The sequence below is a fragment of the Pezoporus flaviventris genome, unplaced genomic scaffold (genome assembly GCF_033815535.1).
Source record: "Pezoporus flaviventris isolate CSIRO_AGI_PZ_B2104156 unplaced genomic scaffold, CSIRO_AGI_Pfla_v1 ptg000052l, whole genome shotgun sequence".
Lineage (NCBI taxonomy): Eukaryota > Metazoa > Chordata > Aves > Psittaciformes > Psittacidae > Pezoporus > Pezoporus flaviventris.
Window position 1 is genome coordinate 1,730,863 of NW_026892600.1, and position 14,780 is coordinate 1,745,642.

Consider the following 14,780-nt stretch of genomic DNA (forward strand, 5'->3'; position numbering starts at 1 on the left):
CAAAACCTTTCCGAATGCAAGCCAAAAAACTTGAAATGTTAATGCTGTCCTATCAAAACAGGAAAAATGACTCCTCTGATAGCAGCCTCTGGTGAATTTGAAGTAAGAAGGAGTGTCAAAAGGGGCTTTTACAGCTACAAGGGTGAGCAGGATGAAAAAGGCAAAGTAACATTTAATCAGATACATACAGGTGGATCTCACTTAAAGAAGGAAATTGGAACAATTCTGTAATTCATGGAAAAAAATCATAGAATCATAGAAGGGTTTGGGCTGGAAGAAACCTTCAAAGGTGATCCATTCCAACCACCCTGCAATGAGCTGGGAGTCCTTCAACTAGATCAGGTTGCCCAAAATTATATACAGCCTGGCCTTGAACATCTCCTTTCATCACCCCTTCACAAGATTTGCACATTCCTACCTCTTCAGCCTGTCCAAGTCCCTCTGGATCACATCCCTTCCCTCCAGCATGTCAACTGCATCACACAGCTTGGTGTTGTCAGCACACTTGTTGAGGGTGCTCAATCCCCCAGTGTTGCTGAAAAAGATGGGAGTCAACAACACTGGGAGTTTTGAGCAGGATGGATTTGCAGTCCATTTTCTCTTTTTCTTATTTCTGTAAAATTTAAAAAGTATAATAAGACGTGAGACTTCTATTATCTGCAAAATTGGGTAGAATCAAAAGTTATTATTGAAGGGGAAATACTGATAAACAGGCAGTGGTTAATAACGACTAAGACACCAACCCAAATATAAAAAAGCAGAAACAGGAAAATACTGGAGAATATGTTATATATTGTTCCTTTAACTATATAATAACAAGGTGATCTCTGCTGTCACCTCTCTGAAATTCATGTTGCTAAGCTCATTTCACAATAGCTAGTGAATGTTGGAAGTTATTATAGTTTCCAAATGCTTCTAATCGCATTTTCAGATTTTTAAGTCATTTCAACAGCAATATAGTCTTTCCTGAACATTTCTGGAAAACAGCCACAAGAATCATTTTTAAAAAATAACCAGTACTGATAAAGGCTACAGTTGAATTCAATCTGCATAAATTTATTTAAATCCTAACTAACCATCCTATGTAAAAGGTATCTTAGACACCTTTCAGGCTATTTTCCAGACAGATAAGCCAGTTAGTCAAAGATCCAAAGACTTAAATATATTTATGAGAATGTGCCCTTCTGAGTTTGCAGAAAGGACAGAAATTTGATTTCTAATACAAAGGACAGAAATGTAATCTGTAACAGTTATGCCAGTAATTTAAGTATTATTTGCCAAGACTTTTAGAATAACCTATTAGGGTATCCTTTGTCAAGAATCAACATTTTTTTCTTTCTATTAAGCATGTCATATAGCTCATTTAAGTATTTGTTTCCACAGGCTGAATGATTGTGAAGATAAGTGCAAATAGGGTGACTATAATCAAACACTTGTGCATAGACAGTTTTTATTTGTTCACACAGGCACATTAATGGCCGGAAAAAAATTGGATCTTCAGGTACTATGTCTTATAGATTTTTTTCCTTGTGGGTGGTCTTTCAGGTCTTGAGTTTTAAAGATCCTCCCCCTGAGACAGGATTTTTTAATCAATATCAAAGCATGTTCCAGGGATATGCAGAATAATGTTATCAACTGGTGAGGTCCTGTGTGCCTACACGAACTCAAAAGTAACAAAAAATTTAATAGACGAGCTACCTTCTCAGGTTAGCTTAACCACAAGGTGAAGTGTGCATTTGGGATAACGCACAGCTTGTTTTTGATCTCTGCTCTGATGCCATCACACTGATAGCTTTAGGAGAAGGTTACTATTTGCTCAAGTGCATTTTTATACAGTTAAATAATGATGGGACAGAAATAGATTTTTTTAAAAAAAACAAGGAATGTTCATGTTCGATAGTGCAATGTTTTACTAATTAAACTTACAGAAAGTCTAGCTCTTGTGTTAAGAGCTGAATGGTTTTCTCTCAGGGGTGCTGCAAAATGCCACCTTCGGTGTAAAAAGTATTTGTATTTCTCCACAAGGCTGCAAAATACTATGGCAGTACTACAGGGGAAGAACAATTAAAAAAGCAGGGTTAGTTACACAGGCTGACTGTGGTCAAATGGCTGCATTTAGTGATAAATAGCTCCTTATTTCCCCCCCCCCCCCTTGTGACTGTTGCAAATATAAAGGCATTATATTCTTTCTTACTTGCTCAGGAAGAAGAAGAGATAGACTCTTTCCTTTAGGAAAAAATCCATTAGGCTTACATCTTAAGAATCAACCACAATTTAACAGATGTAATGGTTCCTGCATTCTTTGTATGATAGTGCCTCTATAGAACTTAATATTACCTCTCTGCTTCTTTTTCATTCCAGAAATTTAGATGACTTTAGATACAGACTGCCACTCTTTAAATGGAAATGTTAGATCAAGACCTTTAGGATTAATATGAGGAAAATTGAAATTTTAGAAATGTGAGCTGTGCAAGAACGTAGGTGCTTGTATGCACACAATCATGTTTGATTTTTCATGTTAATGAAAAACATTGATTCAGCACTAAATGTACTAAAGCCTCATTATACAAATAAACACCTAGAGCATTCGGGGAATCACCTTCAATTCTTTATAAAATATTTATCGAAGTCAAGTCTTTTCATCTTTATCATTATCAAAGTTGGGTAATGCAGACCAAGTTGTAGGGAACAGGAGTCAGAACCATTAGAGAAAAGGGTTTAATCTCCTCTTTCATATCTGGAGTTATTGTAAAATAACTGCCACCCTACTACATGTTGTTTTAAGGCCATGTGGAGGCTGAGATGAACTGAGAAAATGACCAGAGTTAGCCTGGCAATCACTTCTAAATCAAATAATATTTATCCGTAATATTCACATGCATACTGCAACATAGATAACTCTTCCCTTTCTTTATACCTGTTGTATGGGAGTCTAAGCGCAATAGTTTCTTAACTCCAGTCTGAACTCTGTAAGTGTAAGAGATATGTGTTCACTATGTGTCCTTGAACATGTCTTAGCCTGCTTTTGGACCTATAGAACATACCTAGTGAGAGTGTTTTACAGAAGAAGACTTGACCAGGGAAGCTATGAATGCTCCATCCCCAGCGGTGTTCAAGGCCAGGTTGGACAAAGCCTTGGGTATCATGATTTAATGTAAGGTGTCCCTGCCCATGGCAGAAGGGCTGGAACTAGATGATCTTAAGGTCCTTTCCAACCTTAACTATTCTATGATTCTATTCTAAACCTTTCTGAATTTTTTTAACTGAGATTAAAACTAGAACGATAGAAAAGAGTATTATCAGTATTTTATGTGTATAGCTTCTTTACCAAAGATTTGCAGTAATGCTAGATTTCAAGTATTTTGAAGTACTACCCAGTTGTCACATTTTCTGTTACATAAAAAATTTAAAGATACCTACACCATGCATACAGCTGGAGTTGCATAAAAAAATATATATAAAAACTACTTTTCAATGGCAAAAGGAGGGAAGTGAAGAATATGCTAATCTTTCAATTGTAGCATTCTTTCTAATGGTTTCCCTGTTAACTTCAGAAAACTAAATACCAATTTTGTGAAATTATCCTGCTAAAATATCATCTCATTATAGCTGAAGGCATCTTTAAAGCAGGTATGCTGATACATCCAAAATCACCATGAGTCTTGTTCCTTTTATTTCACCTCTTTTTCAAAAATAGTTCTTATTTTTGAAATTTGATTTTTGATGTCTTTTTGAAACACAACTCACAGTACAAATATGCTGTAAAAACAGTACCTGATATATTTCTCATTTCAAGCAAGCACAAGAAAATAAAGAACTGTTAGTATTTTGAAGATAAATATCCAAAGAACAAAATGTAGAAACTTGTAGATATTTTGATAATCCTGCAGTAACTTCTCACTAAGTAGCACATGCATCAAACCCCTTCACTTTTTTACAACTGTTTTTCTGAAAGCAGGTTTAAAAATCTTATCTTGCTTTTTCTATGTCCCTGATATTTATTTTTAGATATTTGGAAATCAAACAACTTAGGATAATATTGATACCTTATTGCTGTTCCTACACTATTAGCCACAAAATTCAAGTATTTATTGAACATTCTGTGGTTCATAATATTTTTATTTATTTTTATTTATTTTTTTTAATTTATTATCAATCTGCGGAATAATCTGAGAAAAAAGCATGATTAATCAATTGACTTACATGTAAGTCAATGACTTACACTGCAGGCTTATTCCAGAATTGACTTTTTTTCATACTAGTGCAAATAAAAAAAAAATCTACTGAAGTCAAAAGAGTATCAATGAAGCAAAATTAATGTGTTTTTCAGGAAACTGGATCTCAGAGCATGTAGTGTAAAACTAATACCCTATTACAGTCGTATTATTACTGAATGCCTTTAAAGTAAGTGTGGATTTTGTTACCTTTCATTCTTTATGATAGATCAAGATGTCTGCTATGTAATATATATTGCAAAAGTACTTAGAGTATTGTGGAAAAGCTTGCATAACCACATATCTATTGCTTGTACAGACTGAGATGCTTGCTCTCCAGCTTTTGAAAATAAATCCAGTAATTTCTAAAACCACTTTCAAGAGATCTTGAATGTTTAGAATCTACTCAGTTTTGTTGCCACTTTCAGAGAAAAGAATCATACCAGTGACAACAGTAGTGTAAAATACTATAAACTGATTGTACAGTTAGGAAAAAATGGAAGTAAAGTCTAATCTGTTATGTAACTCTAAAGAAAAAAAAATACAGCCTCTTTATTCCTTAGAATGGCATTTTTTAATATTTACAGATTAACTTTATGCAGAATAATGCCTAGTCATTTCTTCACACAAGATTGCAGTCTACTCTGGAAATGTTTTATCACAGTCTTGTTTCGCTTTCTCTTCACCGCTTGACATCTACATTTATTTACCATGTAGAACTAAAACTATTATTCCAGAAATGAATTTGTTTAAAAAATTTTCTGTCTATCCCATTTCTTCTCAAAAGACAAGATAGTCTTTATTCTTTTCTTTGAGATTGAAAATTATTTTATTGAAGAAATTGTTTTATTTAATGTAGAATTCAGAAAATGAAACTGGATCACAAATAGCATTCTCATGACTTCAACACTGAACTGTTTATTCTAATTTTGGCAAAAAAAAAAAAAAAATGGGAAGGAGAGGGGAAAAAAATCCCACAGACATATTAAAACAAAGAATTATTTCTGGCCTTCAGCAAACCAAACATAATTGCCTACCACAATGCATAGTTTAGAAGTATTATATACCTCAGACTGGCAACTAAGCTGTGCTCTGAAGCTCATATTTGCAATTTTAATCTGGAATAAAATACTCTCAGCTTCATCATTATATGCAGAATTAAGTGTAAAACAAATTCCAGCATATATGATAAACTCACATTCATAGGACAACATTTGTTAAACATCTTTGTCAGTGACACGGACAGTGGGATTGAGTGAGCCCTCAGCAAGTTTGTTGATGACACCAAGCTGTGTGGTTCGGTTGATACGCTGCAGGGAAGGAATGCCATACAGAGGGACCTTGACACACTGTAAGGTGGGCTGATGCCAGCCTTATGAAGTTTAACTATGCCAAGTGCAAGGTCCTACACCTGGGTCAGAGCAATGCCAGGCACAGCTACAGGTTGGGCAGAGAAGAGATCCAGGGCAGCCCTGCGGAGGACTTGGGGGTGTTGGTCAATGAGAAGATGAACATGAGCAGGCTTCAGTGTGCGCTTGCAACCCAGAAAGCCAACCGTCTCCTGGCCTGCATCAAAAGGAGCATGACCAGCAGGTCAAAGGAGGTGAACCTGCCCCTCTACTCTGCTCTCGTTGAGACCTCACCTGGAGTATTGTGTGCAGTTCTGGTGTCCTCAACATAAAAAGGACATGGAGCTGTTGGATCAAGTCTACAGGAGGGCCACAAGGATGATCAGGGGACTGGAGCACCTCCCGTATGAAGACAGGCTGAGGAAGTTGGGTCTGTTCAGCCCGGAGAAGAGAAGGCTGCATGGAGACCTCATAGCAGCCTTCCAGTATCTGAAGGGGGCCTATAAGGATGCTAGGGAGGGTGTCTTCACTAGGGACTGTAGCGATAGGACAAGGTGTAATTGGTTAAAACTTAAACAGAGGAAGTTTAGATTGGATATAAGGAGGAACTTCTTTCCTGTTAGGGTGGTGAGGCACTGGAATGGGTTGCCCAGGGAGGTTGTGAATGCTCCATCCATGGCACTGTTCAAGGCCGGGTTGGACAGAGCCTTGGATGTCATGGTTTAGTGTGAGGTGTTCCTGCCCATGGCAGGGGGGTAGGAACTAGATGATCTTAAGGTCCTTTCCAACCCTAACTGTTCTATCATTCTATGATTCTATGACAACATAATGTGGTTTCATTTGGCTCATTGTTAATGCTATACTGGTATTTTTAGCAATATGATAATTTATGAGCATTTTAGCTAATATTTTTAATTTTTTCCAATGTAATTATTCTAGAACCAAACTGTTTTAAATCACTTTGTTAAAACGAAATACTGACACTGACTTAGTAGCGTTTCAAGCCACTGAGACAAAACTCAGAATAAAACAGAAAATTATCTTTGTTAACCAAGTAAAACTTACTTGCTGTAACAGTTCTCCTGAGGCTTGTTGACCTTCAGGGAACTGCATTTTCCTCACTTCTTTTTCTTGACATTTGTTTGATGTATTCGGTTGTGGTAACAATTTGTTTTGTTTAAGTTCTGGTTAATAACCTGGTTGTAGTTTATTGAACAATGGTTTCTCTAAGGCATAGTAATGAAAGTTATGATGAAAGTACATTTAACGTCAAGATTCTTAAAAGGAAATTTTTAATATTGTGTTAAGAGTAGCTGTGATTATAACAAGCAATCAATTCTTTTAGTTTTTTTCTTATCCTTTCTAGAAATGGGTATTACTATGGTTCTTATGTAAGAAAAGAAGTTCGTTGAAATATATGCAATTTATTTCCATATGCATATCTCAAATCCCTAAGAAATTATTGAACTGAAAAAATGACATTAAAGCAAGTCTAACAAAACAAAGAAAGCTAAATACAACTTCTAGTAACTGAGAAGCTCATCAGCTGAAAAAGATTTTATTGTGGTTCATAGATTTTATGACTACAAGAGATCAAAACTGACTTTTTTATAAAATCAACCTTTGGTAGTTCTTTAATTGGAGTGTTAGTTTAGAAAGAAAAACTAAATCCAGTATAGGTTAAGAAATATTCAGCATTCCAGAGTACATTACTTTTAAAATGGTACTCATTGGTGTAAAAATACATAATTTTATTGGTTTTAAAAGACATAATGTATGCATAATTTATTTCTAATGTATGTTAATGTGATTTTGAATTTTTTGCCATCGAGTATGTTTATACTTAGAAAGTATATCATGGTCTCATGTTTTCCTCCAAACTATTTTTACAGCATGCTTAAAAAAAGTATTATCAATTTCTCATGAAGAGTAATACATCTCTTTAATGGTAATGGCTCACTTGAATTTGAACTTTGAAACATATGGCTAGACAAATTTTAACATAAATGATATGTGATAAATGAGGGGTTTTTAAAGGTACTTTAAGATTTTGGGACATATAAATGGCTTTTCTCAATCAAGTGTCTTCCACTTACATCATCAGAAAAAAAAAAACCATTAAAAATCATCGATTACTTTGCTAAAATCTTTTCACCAAACACTTGTATTGATTATTATTTATTCTACAACATGCCTTGTATTTCTTATTAATTGTGTCCCAAATCAGAAGTCCAATCAAATACCACTTCTTTTGAATTAAATCATTCCTTTTTTGCTATCTCTTCCTGATTCAATTATTCCACCATTTATTCTACACTATGAACAACAGAAATTGTACTATTGAAGGTTAATCAGTGCAGTATACTCTGTAAGAATATGTTGACTTTAATAACTCTCTGTCAACACTTTTTTTCTGCTCAGTCAAGTTAACAGTTTCTGCCATTACAGGATATGAAGCATCGACAATAGAAAAGCCGGCTGTTTATTTTCAACTTATGTCAAGAAGTATCCCATTTTGCATCCTTTTTGGGTAGTGAGTTATGTATATCATAAGTCCATAAATTCAACTTAGCTGATTGCTAAATTGCCTATCAGTGCTCTCTTGGAATTTTCATTAGATATTTCATCATTATTTTCAGCTGCCTGAAAACAGTGGCAACAGCATTCTTCTCTTTATCACATCTTTATGCTATCATATGCTCAAAGGGAAATGCAACTAATATTGAAACTACCTGTATATTCCAGAATTTATTTTTTAATGACAGCATAGTAAAACAATTCATGCAAGTTATTCTCAAAAAAAGTGCATTATAAACCTTTTTTATTATCTCCATCTCTTCTCATGTAAAAAAAATGGCTGAAGACAAGACGAAACTCAAGTACTCAGCACCATATGAGAGTGAGTGGTGTAAGCTTCATCCTCCATCTTTCAATGAGAATGTTTCAGAAGAATAAGTTAAGGTAATTGCAACATTGACCTGTCAAAACTCAAGATGATTTACACTGTGAGGTTAAAACATTTTCTATAATCAGTGAAGAGATTGTTAAAATAAGGAAGGCCAAGGAAATTTGTGATATTGTTTGGTTTAACGTTCGTATACTGAATCTTTTTAATTACACAAAATTTTCACATGCAAAACGCTCACTTAACCTTACAAAACCTTTGTTGTTTTTTGATCAGAATAGCAAACACACACACAAGAAAAAAAGAAACCCACACCAAAACCAAACAGATTTCACTGTTCCTCATAAAAAAAGGTATTTTTCTTTCAAAGGAAGATTTTTTTGATGATAAACAAGGGGCTCAAAGGGATCTAAGTCAATCTAAGTCAATCAGGTTAGCTATCAGATCTTTTAGTACTGAATAAAACATTGAGGACCACCTATTTCTTTAGAAAACTTCCCTATGTAGCTGCATGGACATTACAAACCATCACCTAAATGAAAATGCCAAGAAGGCGGTTCCTGGAGACAGCAAGTGCAAACAATCCTGAAATAGTTTAAATTTATGCTTTTATTTTATTTTCTTACAGAAAAATAAAGAAAATAAACTTACTTTTCCACCTTTTCCACTTTTCCACAGTTAAGCTGCTGTCTCTCATCACAAATTTATTAATCACATTTGCTTTACAGACTTATCTTTTGACCTAGGAACAGGTTGATAATTTGTTCGCAAACAGCTGGCAAAGTGTTAAAATTTTTTAAAGTTCCTTATAAATTAATATAGATTCTTTACCTACACATTTTTAAGTATCACTGAACTACATCTGGCTAAAATATCTTACAGACTGCCCAAACTGCTCATCTAAACTTACATTAAATTTTCATGAGCTCATTACATGAGCATTATTCGACTACCATACAATTACAATTCAACCTTGGTCTTGATTATTAGCACAAGATTTTATTCCAATGAGTAACCCAAGTGATTCTGATACAGCAATACCATTTTTTCTGTTTTTTTAAGTTCATTAATTGTGAATAACTGTCTACATACTATAGCATTAACATGTCTGTAATACATTGCTATGTCAAATAAACATATGTTTTAAAAAGTATGTTTCTTAAGATGTAACTTTATTGAGCTTTTTTTTCTCCAAAACACTAAGTTATCTCAAATCTCAGACAATAAGTATGCTGCAGCTGTAAAAGGGGTAGATTTATGCGTAAAATGCAGACCATAGAAAACTGAAGATGCCAAAACCTTGTACTTGAATAAACAGTAGAAATAAATAATAGCAGCGCTGATACAAAGACCAAACACTATGAGTTCCTCATCACAGATAAGTGGTAGAAAATTTATGTTATTAGCAATATTATTGTTTTAAGAAATACGTGAAAAAGTATTGTCAGAAGTCTTTGAGTCTTCATGTTATTAACAGAGGAAAAGTTTCATTTTTTGGAGGGAAAAGTCACTAATCTCCTTAAAGCATTTCCTGCATCTTGGAACTGTTAATATTAAACCAGCAGTTGTCTAGGTGATTAGCTCTTGTCAATCAAGCATGGTAATATCTGTCAGGCTGTCAGCTTTATCACTGTAAAACTGAGGGTTATGAAGCTACTCGAAGTATTATAGTTCAGAGTGCCAAATGTCATCCCATGGGTGTCATAGGTGTGTTAATGTTGAGAGGGGACAGATTTAATCGCTGCAGGAATAAATACATAAGGGCAGTGGAAGAAAGTTGCTGCCAGTCACATCCCACTGTGATCAGCTTCAGAAAAGTCTGATGCAGGTGAAGTACTTCACCATCTACTTTTGGCTATAGCTCATTATGAAAACTACTGCTACAGTCAAATAATGGATGTCACCCCATCTTGTTTATACCCAGAGGGCAGTAAGTGTTTTTCTATGTGTTTTTCATCTCACTCTCTGTTAGGCTGCTGTTATTATCCAAGGAAATGTGGGTCACATGAGACTTTTGTAATCCATATGATAAGTTCAATCAAGTTACCTGGAACAATACTTTCTCTGTTCACATACTGCATTTTCTGGGCTGAAAAGATCAGCTTGATCTACTGGAAAGTTCCAGAAGTAGAAAAACTTTAATAAAAACATTAAAAAAAAAAAGAAAAACAAAAAAAACAAACCAACACCCAAATAATAAAAAACGCCATCTGAAATTATATGGATTTGTTCAGTGCAAGAGAGAGACTGTACTTAACTGGGAATGTTCAGTAAAGTTCACCAGCATCCTTTGTCAACAGTTATTTGAAAGAAATATTAGTTCAGTATACATTCCGTTTCTCAGTATCAATAAAAAAAATTAATCTCATGTCATGAGGTCTCACGTAACCCAGGCAACAGTGAATCATTGGCCTCTTCATTTATATGTCATACTGGAGAAAACTGTCTTTGCCTGCATATGTAACACACACTTGCATAGACACGTACAAAACTATTATATACGTGAAAGATGTGTGAAATCTCTGTAGTTTTCAGAAGATGGGAAGGATGAACAGTCTCATAAGAATATTGTGCATAAATAAGATGAAACTTAACACCTGTTTTACTCTAACCTAATGAAAGGCTTGAATACATTTCTGTTATTTTTAAAGAAAACCATCAGACAAGACCTACATTAGGAGCCCATTCTAGTTTTGATTTTGTATGTAAATATTTTCAGGTTTGCTAGTTATTAAAATGAAAAACCTAAGACTGGAGAAAATCTCTACCCCCAAGTCTAGTCTTACATTACAGACAATTACATCTCTTTTTCCTTTTTTTTTTTTTTTTGACAGAATTTGAGTCTTAAAATTCAGTAGTCTCTTGCTGTTTTTGACCTTTACAAACTATTCCAGACTGATACTCACTAATATGTTTACATACAAAAATCAAAACTTAGAATGGGCTCCTTAATGTAGGTCTTAGTCCTGATGGTTTTCTTTAAAAATAACAGAAATGTATTCAAGCCTTTCATTAGGTTAGAGTAAAACAGGTGTTAAGTTTCACATATTTATGCACAATATTCTTATGAGACTGTTCATCCTTCCATCTTCTGATAAGTTTTTCTTTCCACTTGTTTAGACTTTGCCAAAGCCACTTTTTTTTCTCATTAACTGGGTCGAATCAGTGATCTCCACTCTTCATCCTTAAAAGTATAATGATGCTTTCTGGACATTACTTTTTGTCTCAGTACCATTCAACTTTACCAAACTGTGGTAGGTTTTCCAGTCCTCCCCCATATATTTATAATTTCCATCTCTATCTTATCAGTAAATTTCATCTAGATGGACATCCCTTTTTCCTGCTACAGTGCTGGTATCAACACTTATCCTAAATTTTTTTAACTTTCTTCAGCTTGTGAGTTTTTCATTCAGGATACTGTAACCTTCATTTTGGACAAACAGGTGTTCACCAGTATTTATATTAATGTTGTCTTTAGGATACTTCCTGTATGTTAAATATTATATTTTTATCAAAGTTCACATAGATTAGATCTACATCGTTTACTTTGTCTAGAAATAGAATTTCACATTAGGCTAATATGATCTAACTTCAGTAAAGTCATGTCTTATAAAGTGGAATTTCATACCTGACACAGCATGAAATGAGTTCTAATAGCTCCCCTAGTGACATTAGCCAAAAGCAATTGTTAAGATAGAAGATAACTTTATTTCTGTAGAAATTCATTTGAACTGTAACATCAGTATTTTTTCTTTTTTATTGCCAATGAATTGATACTCAAAAAAAAAAAACAACAAAGCAGTGGTATTATACCAAATAATAGCTTTATATAACAGTCATATCAACTGCAGATATAGACCCAAAACTTTGATGAGAATATAATCTGTTTTAGCATTCAAAGTTTAGTGACACCATCAGATTATTCAGATTTACCTTAAAATAACACAAAATCTGATTTCACGAACATAGTTGCATCAGTACAGGAGGAGAATTCACTTCATATTACTGAAAAGAATGAAATTAGCTCACAGTTCAGGAAGTCCCTGAAATTAACATGTTTGTATGTGAGAGTATTATGGGGATATACCTACACGTGTCTTTCTCTCGCATTTTCCTGTAGGCTTTTTTACTGGGTCTGCCCGGACCTAATTTCCTTATGGTGAAATGTCAATACAGTACAACATTTTCAATTTGTGAGTAAAAGACTGTTGATAGTACACCAATGTTCTGTCTGGGCACCTGTCTGCTTGTAGGAGGCGGTAAGTGATTGCCTTTACATTACTTATTTGGCATTTTTTCGCCCTCTTCCTTTATTCTTTGAACTATCTTGTTTTGTAACTGCCTCAGTGCAGGAATCTTTTCACCTTTGCCCATTTTCTCCCATGTTTTGCTAGGAAATGGGGGAATGGGGAAGCAGCTGTATGGGTACTGAGATGCTGACTGTGCAACTCACTGCAGCATGCCTCATCGTCATAACTGGAGAAAGGATGATTTGGTCTCAGATAATTAACAGCTATAATACGGTGTGTTAAAGTCAGCATAACCTCAGAACTCAGCTCAGCATGTTAGATAGCACAGAGCAGTATCAGCACAACCAATGTTTCAACAGCCAAATCATAGAATCATAGAATAGTTCGGGTTGTAAAGGACCTTAAGATCATCTAGTTCCTACCCCCCTGCCATGGGCAGGGACACCTCACACTAAACCATGACACCCAAGGCTCTGTCCAACCCGGCCTTGAACACCACCAGGGATGGAGCATTCACAACTTCCCTGGGCAACCCATTCCAGTCCCTCTCCACCCTAAAAGAAAGTAAAGAACTTTCTCCTTATATCCAATCTAAACTTCCTCTGTTTAAGTTTTAACCAATTGCACCTTGTCCTGTCACTACAGTCCCTAAGGAAGAGACCTTCCCCAGCATCCTTATAGGCCCCCTTCAGATACTAGAAAGCTGCTATGAGGTCTCCACGCAGCCTTCTCTTCTCCGGGCTGAACAGACCCAACTTTCTCAGCCTATCTTCATACAGGAGGTGCTCCAGTCCCCTGATCATCCTTGTGGCCCTCCTCTGGACTTGTTCCAACAGCTCCATGTCCTTTTTATGTTGAGGACACCAGAACTGCACACAATACTTCAAGTGAGGTCTCACAAGAGCAGAGTACAGGGGCAGGATCACCTCCTCTGACCTGCTGGTCACGCTCCTTTTGATGCAGACCAGGAGACGGTTGGCTTTCTGGGCTGGGAGCACACACTGAAGCCTGCTCATGTTCATTTTCTCATTGACCAACACCTCCGAGTCCTTCTCCGCAGGGCTGCTCTGAATCTCTCTTCTGCCCAACCTGTAGCTGTGCCTGGCATTGCTCTGACCCAGGTGTAGGACCTTGCACTTGGCATGGTTAAAATTCATAAGGCTGGCATCAGCCCACCTTACAGTGTGTCAAGGTCCCTCTGTATGGCATTCCTTCCCTGCAGTGTATCAACTGAACCACACAGCTTGGTGTCATCAGCAAACTTGCTGAGGGCGCACTCAGTCCCATTGTCCATGTCACTGACAAAAATGTTGAAGAAGACCGGTCCCAACATGGATCCCTGAGGGACACCACTCGTTACTGGTCTCCAGCCGGACATTGAGCCATTGACCACAATTCTCTGAATGCTGCCATGCAGACAGTTCTGTATGCACTGAGTGATCCACCTATCAAATTGATGTCTCTCCAATACAGAGACAAGGATGTCGTGTGGGGCAGTGTTGAGCACTTTGCACAAGTCCAGGTAGATGACGTCAGCCTCTTTGCCGCTGTCCATCAAGTTCTGTAGCCCCATCATAGAAGGCCATCAAATTGGTCAGGCAGGATTTCCCCTTAGTGAAGCTGTGCTGTCACCAAGCACCTTGTTGTTTTTCATGTACCTTAGCATGCCTTACAAAAGAATCTGTTCCAAGATTTTGCCAGGCACAGGGGTGAGACTGACTTGTGTGTAATTCCCCGGGTCATCCATTTTCGCCTTCTTGAAAATGGGGGTTATGTTTCCCTTTTTCCAGTCGCTGGGAACTTCACCTGACTGCCATGATTTTTCAAATATGATGGCCAGTGGCTTAGCAACTTCATTCGCCAGCTCCTTCAGGACCCATGGATGGACAGAAGTCATTATTAGTCCAGTTACAACAATGCACACCTCAGAGTTACACAGTTGTGCAAATGGTTAAGACAAGCATACACGAACTCTCTAACATGTACCTCTGTTTCTGTAATGCTATGCTCATTCTCCCAGCATTGCTCATCTCCCCCCTTCGTCCAGAAGATGCCTGGAGGT

General features: G+C 36.2%; 1 protein-coding gene across 1 annotated transcript in view; it reads left to right on the forward strand.

Moving 5' to 3' along the window:
• LOC133277177 (uncharacterized) overlaps positions 1 to 13,286 on the forward strand; it is a 757,253-nt gene extending 743,967 nt beyond the window's left edge. Inside the window, exon 2 of the mRNA XM_061468802.1 lies at positions 13,158 to 13,286. Within this exon, the coding sequence (XP_061324786.1) occupies positions 13,158 to 13,286 (129 nt within the window). The remainder of the gene's footprint in view (positions 1 to 13,157) is intronic.
• The last annotated feature ends 1,494 nt before the right edge of the window (positions 13,287 to 14,780 follow it).